Source organism: Myxine glutinosa, chromosome 3 (assembly GCF_964187855.1).
Source record: "Myxine glutinosa chromosome 3, kmMyxGlut1.1, whole genome shotgun sequence".
NCBI classification, from domain to species: Eukaryota; Metazoa; Chordata; class Myxini; order Myxiniformes; family Myxinidae; genus Myxine; species Myxine glutinosa.
The window spans coordinates 188,045,539-188,061,287 of NC_136263.1; the positions used below are offsets into that span (position 1 = coordinate 188,045,539).

Here is a 15,749-nt window from a genome sequence, read left to right on the forward strand (position 1 = left end):
TAATTTGCTTTCACTCTTCCCGTAGATTGAACAAGTCAATTTTGCATATCGCTCCGTTTAATCTCAAAGATGTCTTTTTATTACCTTGTGCTCACGAAGAGAAAAACAGGGTTGGGCATTTGGTTGCGTACGTGTGGCGTATGTGCATGTCTGCATTTTAAAAATTCATTTTCTTCGCAACTGTTTGTCCGATTGACATGAAATTTTACCATAGGAGTGCATCCGCCTGTAGAAGTTTTTATTCATAATTATGACGTCATAGGTCACGTGGTATGGACGCCATCTTAGAAAAATCGAAAAACATTGCACCTCCACATCTCCGAAACCGCTCCATGGAAGAAATTGAAACATGGCTCATTGTAAAGCACTCCGCATGGGGAATAAGTGTTGTCAACGATGACGTCATAATTTGACAGGGACAATGCTTAGTCTGATCAGTTTGAAATTTCTTGTGTTATCTACACAACAATTATATTAGAGAATGTAAATTAATGACATCGGTCTCATGGTCTGACTAATATTGGATCAAAGAAAAAAAAAAAACCTTCAAAAACAGAAGAGTTGGCTCGCACCAAGTTGACTGCACAGGGTAAGTATTCCATGAAAACCATCATAGTTGACTTATGGCCTTCAAATCCACAGAAAGGAAAACTAGCTCCATCATTGCATCCTTCATGGGCGTTATCCATTTGCAGGCCTAGTTAGGTTAATGTCTGCGGTATCAGCATTTCCATCATCGACAGGAAGTAGATAAGGCATTTTGTCAGTGTCACTCCCATCACTGTTGCGTGCACTGTCAGTTAGCAAGGCTGAAAGTATTCGACCAGTAACCCATGTGATTCCTCCTCCGTGGAACCAAATTCCAAGTTGCAATTTCTGACATCATTCAGAACACCTAGATTTAGGTGAAACCACCTAAATCCAGGATCACTGCTCACCTCCACTCATTTGTTCCTCGTTTTTTTCCCCACCTATGGACCAACTTCCACCCAAACCCTCCTTCCAGGTTTCCATTTTTTCCCTCCTGAGTTTCCTTCTCTATCCATCTTGTCTACCCCATGCATCCTTTTCTGCTCCCCATTCCTCCCCATGCCCATTGCTTGCCTAAGTTTTCCCCTTCGACTCTGCTGTTGGTGTGCCCCTCTTCAACTCCCTTTACTGATCATTTTGTCCTGTTACGTCATGATCCGTACCATGTACTGGCTCTTCCATGAGCCTTAACTCTGCATACAAAAAAAACAAACACGTGCGTTGTCATTGGTCATCATGGAAGTTGTCGTTGTCTTCTGTATAATGCAGCCCTTCATTTTATTTAGACAGCAGTCTGTCAGTGTCTACTGGATGTCTACCATGTAGACAGGATTCACTGGGAAAAACTTGCCAAGTTTGTTTCCAATTTTTTTTATTACAAACCCTCATGAGGCAACTCTAACAATGGACGATGCAATGTTCTGAATCTTCCGCACGATATCACAGCTGTTGTTGAATCGGCAATCGCTTTTCAGAAATGTGAAAAATCACCCGAACAGTCCATTTGATTCCGGTAGTCCCACACTGCTACTGGGTTAACCACTCCGAATATTCATGAAACTCCCTTAATGGTATTCCTGATTATGGGGGCTTTCTGTTGACATGCGGTACGTGTATGTCATCGAATCGTTGCAAAACCTTATGATTTTCATGGTCGCTCATCAGGCAGTCATTTTGCTATTGCCTTCACCATAAATAGTACGAAAGGCAATGTTAATGAAAATGTATAGCAATATAATTTGCAGAAGGAATATTACAACTGTATAATGGAGCAAACATGGATGTCACCGAATCTCCAAAATTGATATATGGTGGAAATCGCGCCACCTTTGGTGGAAGCCAGTATTACAAATAATCTTCCTTCATTTTATGATATGAATGAATGAATGATCATTTTAAGGCCATTTTTCCCCGCCAGAGTGGGGGTTAGCCTTGCGGGCCCCATGGCAATCATGGTTCCCTGTTTGAGGCAATGCTTATTTTATGCCTCAAACAGGAAAAATGATATGGAGCCCATTTTTTATGCCTTCATTTTATGATATGGAGTATGATATACAGTGATCAGTACAATTTCTTTCAAAAATGACAAAAGTTATAAAATGCAATTTCCCAGACTGTGCCGCAGCACATTTTCCACTGCATGTAGGCCGAGATTGGTACTTCCGTCGGAAGGGCGGGAGTGCCCGTTAGTGAGTTTAATATTCCAAAACTGCAAAAACCTGAAAATTCCCATTTCTGACCTTTACATTTTGCCTGTATGGAAAAAGCAAAAATATTTGATGCTTCCAACTCGTTTCATGGTGGCAGGTTTCAAATGAGGCTTTCAAGGCCTGCTCTGCTCCTGCCCCCTTGTTTGGAATGTAATTATGTTTGCATTGCAGTGCTGACAAGTGGCGTTTGCTATCCGTTCAGTCTGTGCATGCATATGCTATGATGAGTGCTTGACCATGCTGCTGGTGTGATTCCTGCATGGTAGGAAATTTCGACTCAAAATGCTAACATGAGGTAGTTGAGAATAGATCCTTTTCCTTTGCCTCACCCACAGACGCTTGAGTCTGAGGAAGTTGATCTCAACGCTGGTCTTCATGGCAATTGGACATTGGACAACGCCAAGTCACGCTTGCATCAGTTCTTCCAAAAAGAGCGCATACATGCTGATTACTCGTACACCACCGTGGGGCCAGATCACAACAGGTTTGGGGTGATTGGGAGATGTGCTTGACGTTAAACACTCGATAGGCTCGCTTACTTTCTCCCCGCCGCCTCTTATTCAAATCCCGTCCGCCATTCACCCTCTTAGTACTGTCACTGATTGAAGGACAGCTCCTCCCTTCAATGCACCTTTCTTGGTCAATGAGCTGGAGGATGAAGTCAGCAAGGATCCAGGGTTGTGCATTAATTTATTTATTTCTGCTTCTTGCTGACTTGCTACCTTCTCCAGCCCATTGTCCCAATGAAGTCCATGAGTATGGGGCTCATTTAATTAAGTACAGGCAGATGGGAAAGTGAGGGTGTGTGCATGTGGGTGTAAATTATCACCATGGATGCCCAAGGAGGGTTAAAGCCAGCGTCTTTGCCAAACTTTAGCTCATTGGGCTTGACTCGGGGTTGAGGGGCAGTTGGCTGATGAATTTGTCTTGGAGGTTGTTCAGAGAAGTGTGCAACGAAAGCCATCAACACCCAATGTACAACTTGTTTTTCCAACTCTTTCAACCCCATGACATCCATCACATTTTGTTTCATCTGCACTTCATAAAATCCCCCCCCCCCCCCTACCCCCCTTCAGTGAACGAGTAATAGCTGCTCTGTTTACCTTCGTCACCCTCAATAGTCCTCATCGCTAGTTTGTTTATTGTTGCTTTCACAAACAGCTTCATGAACTTGCACTCGATTTTCCTTAAAGTGGAGGGGCGTTGCTGCATGTTGCCACGAACCACCACGGTGAACGTTCTCTTCTTAGTCATCATTTCCTGCATCCATTGTGCTTGTCATTTTACCTCTTTACTGCTTACTCCCTCTGTCTTGGCCAAACTCAGAACTACCTCCTGGCAAACAGTTAATTTGCCCCTCTAACCCCAAAATGTAGACTTGTACCAACATGTAAAACCTCGTTCCTGGTTCCACCCTGACTGAGTGGCGTCACGCCCAGCACATGTGGTTGCTCACCAACTCTGTGGCTTGCCATGCGTGCTGGGCCTGACCTAACTACATGCCGCCTCATTTGTAGGTCGGATGGATGGCTGGGATTGACGTTTGACCTTGGCTGATATGGCTTTAACCCTCCTTTCAGGGCGTGGCGTGTGTGCAGCCCATGGGCGACCTTAAGATGCCGACAGTGCAAAAACGTGTCCACTTGCACACCCCCTCCCCCACTGCAGGTCTGTGTTCCCCACTCCACCCCTTCATTTTATTTATTTATTGGAATTTTGCATTTTTTGCATTAATGGGGTTGCCTTTAAATGTTTCAGTATCTGGTCATTTTATTTGTTGCACAATGTACGTCAATGCTGCTTTTTCATTGACGAGGAATAATAGACTCGTTAAATACAAGTGACGGACTGCGTCGGCAGAGAAGGCAATAATGTTTGCCCCAAACATGAGTGCAGAAAGCACAAGTTTACTTCTGTGAGAAACGGTGAGGCTGATGTTACTGGCATTGCTCTTCGTCAGAGCAAAAGAGTCAAGTGCGTGTCGAGAGAGGATTGGCACTACCAGGATTTTTCCAAGGGTTGGGAAGGTTAGCTGGTGGGGACACTTGGCCTTTCAAGTATTGGAAAACCGATGGTGACTGTTGTCTACTGTTGGTGCCCTCATGACCCTTTTCATTTGTATCTATGAGGCCAAACCACCACTGTGGTGCTGTTGCTTCTGAACACCTTTGGGACTCTCCTGACTTAACCAAATATGGCGTCCTGTTGGTGCCCTCGTAACGTCTCTGCCAGCGTCTAATGGGTGTCACCACCATAGCAGTTGGGCAGGCATCTTTGGCTGAAAATTGTCCTTTTGATGTACCCTTTCTGGCTCTCACTTCCCATGTTATCTTGCTCTCAGCATTCTTACATCAGCCCTGATTTCTCATTATTTTTCCTTATACTCCTTCCGCCCTGAATCCTCTTGTTCTTTAATTTCCTCCGTCAGCCTACGGCAATTGATGATTTGCTAATTGATTTGGTGTCATTCATTCACTTCAGTGGTGCAATTAGCCTCTAAACTGGACCCAATTGGTTTCTGACCTCACAATTGTAAAGCTCTACCTGCGGAAGTAGTGTATATATGTTGCTTCTGGGACACTCATTTTCCCATTGACTTACATGTTAATTTTTCCCCTCCCTCATTGCCCCTAAACACCTCTATTTCTCTCACCCTGTTCTTTACGAACCTTCTCACCTTTTGACATGTTATCCTTATTCATTAGACCACTTAAACAATGGTCCTTCTGTGTGAACCTGTGATCCTTCTGACCTTATGGACCTTTTAACCTTTTACTCTTAATATCATCTGGTGAATCATCTTTGGCCCACTCACACAACGACCCTACAAATATTTGTTTATGCGTGGGAAATAATTTAATTCTCTTGCCACTCTCTTCACCATCTAATATATTAACAAAAAAGATGTTTGAGTTTGGTTCTTTATTAAGATATTTTAACTGAGCTAAGATAAAATGGTAAACCTCCCTCAATGTTCTTGTTTGAGCGCCTCCAGTGCCACACACTTTTTGGTAGGCTCTGCCCACTTTTTGTTAAGCTCCGCCCACTTTTTGGTAAGCCACGCCCACTTTTTGTTAAGCCACGCCCACCTTTTTACTAAGTCCCGCCCACTTTTGCTAGGCCCCACCCACTTTTGCTAAGCCCCACCCACTTTATAAACTCTTCAGCATTGTATCATTTCCAGGTAATACATTACATCATTTTCAGGGAATTTCCATCACATCATTTCCAGTTAAGACACGCCCAGGGAATTTCCACAGGAAATGACACACCCAGTCCTTATAAAAGGCACCGACCACACAGGCTTTTTCAAACACGCTTTCTGCTTCACTTGAGAATGGACTACTATGCCGAAATGGAATGGGATAACTTTGCTTTTCCTTGGAGTCCTACTACCTGTGTAGAACTCAACCTTCAGATTGATGAACTGGACTCGAACCTCTTATCAATGGAGGTAAGTTTGTTTATTTATTTATTTATTTATTTAATTTTTTATTTTTATTTTTATTTTTTAGATGAGACTCATGTGAGAGTTAAAGTTTATTTTAATATTCATAGAGCTTGATTTATACAAATAAAAAATATTGTATTAAATTAATACATTGTTATTTTCTTTCACAGGAAATTGTATCTGAGATACGAAATGAAAATTCTGCTTTTAACACAACTTGGGATGAAGTTATTTTTTTGTTTGAAGACATTTTGAACAACCAAGACCCCCAGAACGAGTTCTACCTTGATGACCCAGCCAAAGAGTTATACCTTGGAGATCCACAAAATCCTGAAAAAGAGTTTTACCATGATGATACTTGTTGTGAGTTATCAAAACAAAACCCACTGAACAAGTTCTACCTTGATGAGCCAGAATACAAGTCATACATTGGAGACCCACAAATTTCTGAAAATTGGGAAAGGGGAGTTCTCCCTGATGGTCCGCAGTTATACTATGTGAGACACATCATAGAAACCCTAAAAAATTGTGAAATGGGAATTCTCCCTGATGGTCCGCAGTTATACTATGTGAGACACATCATAGAAACCCTAAAAAATTGTGAAATGGGAATTCTCCCTGATGGTCCGCAGTTATACTATGTGAGAAACATCAAAGAAACCCTAAAAAATTGGGAAAGGGAAGTTTTCCCTGATGGTCCGCAGTTATACTATGTGAGACTTATCACGGAAACCCCCAATATTTCTGAAAATTGTGGTTCTACCTTGGGGACTTGGAAAGATGGTTATATTTTTGGAGACTCGGAATGGGGGTTTTGTTTTGATGACTCGGAATGTGATACCTATCTTGGAGGCTCAACAGGAATGTGGTTATACCTTGGGAACTTGGAAAGTTGGTTTTATTTTGGAGACTCTACCTGTGGGGTTCCTCTTGGAGACTCTTTGGATTCTAAAGCAATGAACAATGTTCTTTATTTAATGACGCTTGATTAAAGCAATATCAAGAAAGTTCGAGGAAGAAAATGCTGGAAAATTCTTTCTTCCCATTTCTACTTCTTCAAACTTGAAAGCCATGAAAGACAGAATTGGAGGAAGAGGAAAAAAAAGAAAAAAGAAATACGTATTTAAAAAAAGAAGAAAAGAAAGATTATGTTAGGGTTTGGGTGGGATTTTGAATGTGAGGGTTAGGGATGGGGTTGGGTTAGGGATGGGGTTGGGTTAGGGTTGGGATTTTGAATGTGAGGGTTAGGGTTGGGGTTGGGTTAGGGATGGGGTTGGGTTAGGGTTGGGATTTTGAATGTGAGGGTTAGGGTTGGGGTTGGGTTAGGGATGGGATTGGGTTAGGGTTGGGATTTTGAATGTGAGGGTTAGGGATGGGTTGGGTTAGGGATGGGGTTGGGTTAGGGATGGGGTTGGGTTAGGGTTGGGATTTTGAATGTGAGGGTTAGGGATGGGGTTGGGTTAGGGATGGGTTTGGGTTAGGGTTGGGGTTGGGTTAGGGTTTGTATATTATTATGACTCACTCACACATACACACACACACAAAAGTTAAGCCCCAACTAAAAAGTTGTGGGATTCTGTGTTTGGGGTTCACAGATTTAAAAACGTATCCCCATTATACACACACAAAAGTTAAGCCCCAACTAAAAAGTTGTGGGATTCTGTGTTTGGGGTTCACAGATTTAAAAACGTATCCCCATTATACACACACAAAAGTTAAGCCCCAACTGGAAAGTTGAGGGATTCTGTGTTTGGGGTTCACAGATTTAAAAACGTATCCCCATTACATTTTATTTATTTATTTATTATTTTCAAGGGTATTTTCTGCTTACTTGTGTTTTTTGTAATTCTTGTGAGTAAAATGAACCCAAGATTTCTTCTCCATTTAAATCATATAATATGTAGGTCCAAGGGACTGTATCCATTACATCAATGATTTTAAATAATTCACGAGTCCATTTTTGTGTATAACCTTTCTCAAAATGACTTTTCCATTTGTATATTCTTACAATATCACCAACTTTAAACTTGGGCTTTCTCAAATTAATCTCCTTTTCATATTCTAATTTTGTAAATGTTTCTGATGGTTTTGATTTTGTTGATGAATGAACTGTATTATTGTAATTATCTACAATATCCTGAATTAAATACACCCATTTTTGAGAACCGAGTTGTGTGAATTTTTTATATAATTTCTCTTTTAAAGTACGATTAAAACGCTCAATAACAACTGCCTTTCCTTCATTAAAGGTGCTGTATAATTTAATACCCTTCCCCTTAAGAAATTTCATGAATATTTTGTTATAGAACTCTGTTCCCTCATCAGTCCATAACTTCTTTGGTTTCCTTTTATCCCGATCAAATATTAGCTTAAAGGCTAACATTAAAGTATCACCCCTTTTATTTTTTAAAGGGACAACCCAGGCAAATCTACTCCTCAAATCAATAACGGTTAAAGCATACCTGTATCCCCTGTCATTCAATTCAATTAAATCAGCGGACCATATGTGGTCGGTGTATTTAGAATAAACCTTCCTTCTTTTAAACTTTGTGATTTATAGGTTTGTGTAATTCTTCAGCCAAAAGCTCCTCAGTCTTGATGACATCATTAGAGCCTAATAGTTTTTTGAGGAATAACCAAGACCAAGTTTCAATTTAGCATTTATCAAATTTCTCACAATAAACCTATCAACTTTCTCTCTCAACGTTGGATTTTGTATCAAAGACAAATTATACAACATTTCGCTGTCGGCTTTGTTTTTCAGTCAACGTAGTGGTTTTCCCATAAGCAATATCATGCTTCATACACACTTCGTCAACCCTATTTGTAGGTTTAGACCAAGGTTTAGGATTGTCAGCCTCATCTAATCTTTTATCCAAGTTTGTTCCTGGACCACAGAAAGAATACCCTGGAAGGTGTAATTCCCCTGGAATTCCAGTTGTTGTAAATTTACTTCCTGACAGAAACTTTTGTATGTCTCCTCCTCTTTTAGGAGAGATGAATTGGCACTTTTTAGAGCCACATACTTGACATATTCCTTTTTGATAAACTCTATTATTTTTAGCTTTAACATAAGAGATATTTTTAGATTTAGTTTTCTTTTTACATTTGAGACAATAACTCATATTTATCAGAAAAATTCCGACAGAGTATCAAAACCTTTTTGGTTTTTAACATATACATTTCTATCTTAATTTTTAAAACATAAAGAATCCTAAGGAATGCCTTCACTCTCCTCCATTTATTTACAAATAAAAACTAACTAAAGTCAATGACACCAACATCATCAATCACATAATCTTTTCCTTCTTCTTCTTCTTCACCACTTTCTCGTTTTAATCTCCCTGAAATTGAAGACATTGACGTTATTTTTGAAACCATTATCTTCATAAGAGTTGTTAATTCTTTAATTTCCTCTTCGGTGCGTTGAGATTGATTTATTTGCTGTAATACACTCAATCTTTTACGAATCTCACTGATTTCCATCTTTTTATATTTTTCCTCCCTCTCTTTGCTCCCTTTCCTCCCTCTCCTCCTTCTCCTTTTTCTCCCTCTCCTCCTTCTTCTTTTTCTCTTTCCTCCTTCTCCCTTTTCTCTCCTTCCTCCTCCTTTTTCTCCCTCTCCTCCTCCTTCTCCTCCCTCTCCCTTTCCTCCTTCTCCTTTTTCTCTCTTTTCTCCTTCTCTTCTTCAACTCCTTCCTCATCCCTTGCTACCCTTGAGTTTAAACCCCAAAGAATATTATACATATACTCATCTGGATTTTGAGATATTCTTGTATCTATAATTATTTTTCTCATAATAGGATACCAATAAGATTTGTTGACGATTTCTAAAAGAGTTTTATATTTCATAACTTTGAGAAGTTCATTTTTATTTAATATTTTAAACAAGTCTCTATTTGTGGGTTTAACAATATCAGTATAAGGCCAGTTTTTAATGACAAAATTCCCATGTATATGCTCCAAATCATTAGGTATGTAATACCGAGCACCCTTTTCTTGTAGGTATCCTTGAATACAAAAATTATAATTCTCTTGTAGTCTTCTTCCTGCCATTTATGTATCAGAAATATATGTGAGATTAATATTATGACAGGTAATACCACCCCATCTTCCCACTACCAAATTGGTTTGTATTCCTTGGCTTTCTATCCTTATCTCATGACCTTCCTTCTTTGTCATGCTAACCATCGCTATACTATCATATATTTTTCTTTTCTTAAAACCATGTATTTGTTGTTTATTAATTGTACTTCCACATAAATCCTTATCCTCACCAAGTGGATAATATTCTTCTTTACGAGACTGATTAAAATCATGTAGGTCTTCTATGTTTATTGAAAAAGACCAATTATACCCTAAATCAGGCATATCATACCCCCATTTATTAATTCGCATATTAACTATATGTCCTTCTTTATAAAATTCAATTGTAAGCAGGTAGTTAAATTCAATGAGGAAAGGTGTATGGTCAGTATAACCAGGTGTTGTGGTTGTAAATTTTACTTGTTTAACAAAACGTGCTGTTTTCTTTAAAAATATATATTGTGATAAATCACTTAATCTAATTAAGTCATTCGCATCTGTAGGGTTTGGATAATTGATTAATTTATACGTATTCTTCATATTAATATTTTTACTTACACTATATTTTTGTCGTTCAGCCTGTGCCTTTGTATAATAATTTGATAAATCAATATCCTGAGAGGATTTTCCAAAGATAGAACCATCTTTTCCAACATAAGTCATTTATATTAGATTAAAAATGATATCATAAAAATTTTCATTATTGTTGAGTTGAAATAATACATATAAACATAATTGACCACAACATTTAGAATTAATTTCTTGGACTTGAAATGTTTGATAAACACCATTCTGTAAGAATTGTATTACTTCAACAGGTGGTGGCATACCATAACTATCAAAATAATATTTATCCTGACTATTATGAATACAAACCCAATGAGAACCATTCTGTGTCTAAATTCATAATAATATTCTTTGTATTCTTATTTATATGTATTAATTCATCTCTCATACAAATAACCACATTATCAATTTTTAGTGTTTTACAATACTTAGCTAGTTCTATATTTGATGTTGTATTCTTTCCAAATTGTTTAAACCATTTATCCATTTATTTATGAGAAAGATACAATCCATTACCCCGTTTAGTTAGTTTAACACCCGCTTGAGCGATAGAGGAAAGCATATCTCCAACCAACAATCTAGCTTTATCAGGTAGACTTTCAAGTTTTTGAGCAAAATCTACAATTACACCACTTCCACTAATTTGTTTCTCCAACTCCTTATGTCTTTCCAATTCTTTTTGAGCTTTTAGTTGTGCCTTCCTTTCGTTAGCAGTTTTTACCGCTGCTGAAATACCACCAGTCAATGCTCCCGCCGCACTTAAACCAGCAAATAAAGGAATTAGAAACGGGAGAAATCCTCCTCTTGACTCGTCTATTGAATATTTCTTTAACATAGGTTTCGTCATTTTAATTTTAAGTGATACAACATCATTTAGTGTTTTTACTTGTGTGTGTGTGTGAGTAAAACATCAATTCTTACAGCTCCTTTTCTTTGAATTGTATTAACATTAATAATACAAGGCTTTTGATTTTGAATACAAGATGTTAATTTATTAAGATTGATTTGATTAACATATACCCCAACCATTTATTTATGAGAAAAAACCTATGTGATATTAATCATAACACCATTATCTGTATTAATCTGTAATTCTGTTTCCTCCAAAAGCAAACAATATGCATTAACCTCTTCACTCTCCCCTCTTTCAATGTATAGAGAAGTATCCACTCGATTAGACTTTATAGTTTCCTTTTGAGAACTCAGGTCAATTGCGTAGATTGTATAAAGTTTTTGAAACGCAACCATATCCAAAATAGGATCATTATTACCATTACTTTCACACACCTTTTGGTAGGACTTGTAGGCTTCCGCATAATCATTTTTTTCCCAATCAATTTCCAATCGATCTCGCGGATAAAATGTGCCATCAAGAGAAACCCGAAGTTGTTTCACCTTAGCATTATCACTCAGCGCATTATTCTTATTAGTACCGTCCTCTCCATCTGGTTTTTAAAAAATGAGCCAGAGGTATCGTGGCTTTCCTTGAAGAACACCCAAATTCCAAGTGTAGGTAGTGTGTTCCAGTTTAACGTGTTGACATCTTCTTTTAAGGTATGATACATTTAGCGGTTTCTTTGAGTTAAGTCTTCTATTTAACATCTCTTCCGTTTTAAGATTAGGAGTATATTCACTGATATACCAACACAAATCATTAATAACAAATTTATTGTTGTCTCCAAAAGCATTTTCATCCCCAAAAAGCAACCTATTTACATTTATCATTCCTTTGTAGTTGAAATCTAATTTTAAGACCATACAAAACTTTATCATAATCGCAAAATCCAAATATACCTTTAAGAGGTACTGCTACGGTAAAACTATTCACTGCTTTTGTTTCATCATTATACATTGCCTTCCTTTGACTATAACCAGGGTCAGCATTTGTTCCCGTTGACATATCAGGAATAAAACCTTCAACAGCTCCCTTACCCATTCTATCACTAAACGAATATAGTGTAAATTTCATCATTTCAGATGTAGCAGAGACATAATCAACCGCTTCAACCTCTTGTGTTCCAATATACAGGCGGACACTGTCAAACATTTTCCAGAAGAAATCATTTACGAGTGTAGCATTAGTATTATTCGCAGCCTTAGTGAATTTAAATTTACACAGCAAGAAACTATCAGCTATATTCAAGTAAGTTTGTTGATTATTTATTTCAAAACTTTTTGTTCCGTTTGAATTCCAGTCTGTTCCAGTTATAGCATTTACCTTAAAATAGTCTTCCTTTTTTGTGGAGTTTGAAATGATAATTGTATCATCCAAATCATAGATACTATCAATCGCTTCCATACTTGTATTTATATAGTATTAAAATCGTTGAAACCCTGACCCAAGTATTTTAATGATTTTTTGTCGTTCTTGTGAAGATAGTTGAGTTTTACCTTTTTTTATTTCTTTGATTGCTTGTAATTTATGAGACTCCTTTTGAGAATCTTTTATACTCTTTATAGCACCCGCAACGGAGCCCACGGCAGAAGCAGTTGAACCAATTAGGTCTTTATGTTTAAGGATGGTTGAACCAATACCCATTAGAGTATCAATTATCCCATCTCCTTTATTTCGAAATTGATGACCTACACCTCGTTGTCTCTTAGGTTTATAGTATCCTTTACCCACATACCTTGTATAGTATGGTGAAAGGTACATGCCCTCCCCTGTAATTATTTTATATTTTCCCAACTCATGTTTTCTCACAATAACCATTATTTATTTATTGAAAAACTTCACGTAGGTGAATTCTGATGGATATAATTTCATCATTAAAGGATATCATACGATTATCTTGGTCGGTTATCCTAAAATTTACTCTGTATATGGTTTTTCCTGACACAGGTAAATAGACAAGATTTTTTGGTTCCATATTAAATTTATAACCAATCGGGGTTGAGTATGCACTGAATGAAAATATTGTATTTGTTCTTATTCCATCGTTATAAGCACCATCAATCAAATCACAATGAATTAATACTGAATTTATACCGGAGGATATTTGGATAACATTATCACTGTAAAACGTCCCGTTATTTTCAATCTTTTTTGAAGAGAAACCCAATAGCTCTCTAAACGAATTTTCAATCGTGAAATCAACTTTATAATTATTTTTAAGTTTAATAGTTGATTTTGAAGTGTGTTTTTGAATATCTAATACAATATTTTTTGGTTCATCACCTTTTTCTTTCATAAGGCGAGAGACTTCTGAAGATATTTGAGAAATCTCGTAAGCTCCAGGTGAAACGGTTATAGTTTTATATCCACTTCCTGGATTATAACTAAACTTGTTGTTTTTCTCTGTGATATTAAAAAGGGTATTGTAAGTTTCCATTGACAACAAAGATGCCTCATATGAGGTAAGGGGGTCAAGTTGTAGTGGGTAAGGGAATGAAGCTGTGTAATCGCTCGTTGTGAAATTAAAACTAAGAATTGTGCTTCTCATCTTATTTAATATCTAATAAAATATCTTTGTATTGACATTTATTAATTATTTTCATGTTCATCAACTGATCTAAAATGGCTGAGGATTCATTAAAACAATTGTTGTTTCCAGCCTTCTTACTACCTAACAACAATAATAGCCTATTAACTAATTGTGATGGGTCATTTGGAAGAAAACTAACACCCGAACCAAGCTTACTTAAAGCATCAATAATATGTTTCTCCTTCTCATTCTTCTTACTTTTACCAGCAACAGAAACTCCATAATCAAGTGCATTTAGCAACTCAATATATACCCTATCTTCCTCTCTTTCCATATCAAGTGGTTCCTCAAAATATTTTGAACCGCTGAATCCGGGGTTTGTTAGAAGAAACATTAGTCTTGGAGTTAATTTAACATTTGGTTGAGTAGAACTCAAGAACATCAATTCATCATTAAATATCAATACCTTTTCTTCCACAAGATGGAACACTGCTGGTTCTTCTGTTGGAATGAGACCTGCTCTGGTTTTTGAATCTGCCAAATATTCATTGTTTTGAAGAGCTTCCACTACATAATTAGGGGGTTGATTTACCTCCTCAAGTTTCTGAAATAATTCTTCATCATTATATTCTAATTTTCCAAGTTCTTGTTTTGTTATCTGACTAAAATCTTTGAGCATTTGAAGTTTTTTCGGAGTAAATTCTACCGTGGGAACTGTAGGGTGTTGAGTTTTTAAAAGCGGTTTAAAAAATTTCTCTTGTTTTCTTTCAAAGGCTTCTTCACCAGTTAGTTTCTGTCTCCGTTTCTTCTTTATCTCTTCCTGTTGTTTTACAACTTTTGAAACCAACTCTTGATGTTCTTTAAACTTTCTTGCTCTTTCTTCAGTATTCATTTTCTGTATTTATTTATTGAAAAATATCATTTAATGAATTGTAAAGGTCAATGGGAAAATTTTCCTTTTCTTCATCGTTATAGTAAATGTGTTGAAATAAATCCTTTTCTTTAAATATTTCATCAAATTCTTTATTGGTATTAATACGAGTTGTTATTTCTTCTTCACTAATACTTGTATCTCTGCTTTTCATACGTTTGCGTTGAGTCTCCTCATCGATATCAAAACCGAATGATAAAATCTTAACTCCATCACCACACAAATATTTAATAATTTGTCTCATTCCTTCAGGATTAGTTTCTAAAATCCCAAGACCATTAGATTTTACTTTATTTAACTCACTCTTACAATGTGAATATTTTGTAGAACCAAGAGAGACCTCCTCAAATATTTGACCTTCGTTCCTCAATCGCATATGTTCCTCCATTGAAATGTAGTAATAATCTTTCCCTTCTACTTCTCCTGGTCGCTTTGCTCTGGTTGTAGTACTCACAAAACGAATCATAGGGTGTTTTTAAAAAAAACTTACAATCTTTTCATTTTTACTATTCAAGAGTTTAGATTTATGAAAGTTCTTTCCTGAAGCAGATTTACCCACAAGATTAATAATAATAGTTATCATTTATATATGTAATTATGTTTAAAATAAAAATACATCCTTTAATATCTCATCTTGTTTCACAACAATATATTTATATTTTTCAATCGTGTGTTTCATATAATTTTCAAATTCTTTTTTACTACATAACGTAGAGCAATTATCTCTCCAAAAATTATTTACATCTATTGAATTTAACTTAAATAAAATAAAAGTATTGGCATTGTTTGTTATTGAGCGTCGAGGGAGTTGAAAATATGATTGACTAAGATATATACAATTGCAAGAAGAATGTCTCCCTCTTGTATAGTAGCTATCCATTACTGTTTGGTTTCTCTCATTAACACAATCATCAAAGATGATGAGGTTCTTTTTTGATTTATCTAAATCTTGAGGTGAAGGTATATCATCCGTATTATCACTGAGAATACAAGTTATGGGTTTTGGTTTCGATTTTGATTTCTGTGTATCACAAAATAATTGTATTATAT

The 15,749-nt window shown here is 36.8% G+C and overlaps 1 protein-coding gene across 2 annotated transcripts in view; it reads left to right on the forward strand.

Moving 5' to 3' along the window:
* DHX9 (DExH-box helicase 9) overlaps window positions 1-15,749 on the forward strand; it is a 101,162-nt gene that overhangs the window by 19,377 nt on the left and 66,036 nt on the right. The window contains exons 6-7 of one of the 2 annotated variants that reach the window (XM_078774875.1): window positions 2,576-2,724; window positions 3,821-3,908. Coding sequence is in view for 1 of the 2 variants with exons in the window: in XM_068109648.2 (XP_067965749.2) it covers window positions 2,576-2,724 (149 nt within the window). In the remaining variant the exon portion in view is untranslated. The remainder of the gene's footprint in view (window positions 1-2,575; window positions 2,725-3,820; window positions 3,909-15,749) is intronic. The other variant, XM_068109648.2, reaches the window with a different exon arrangement.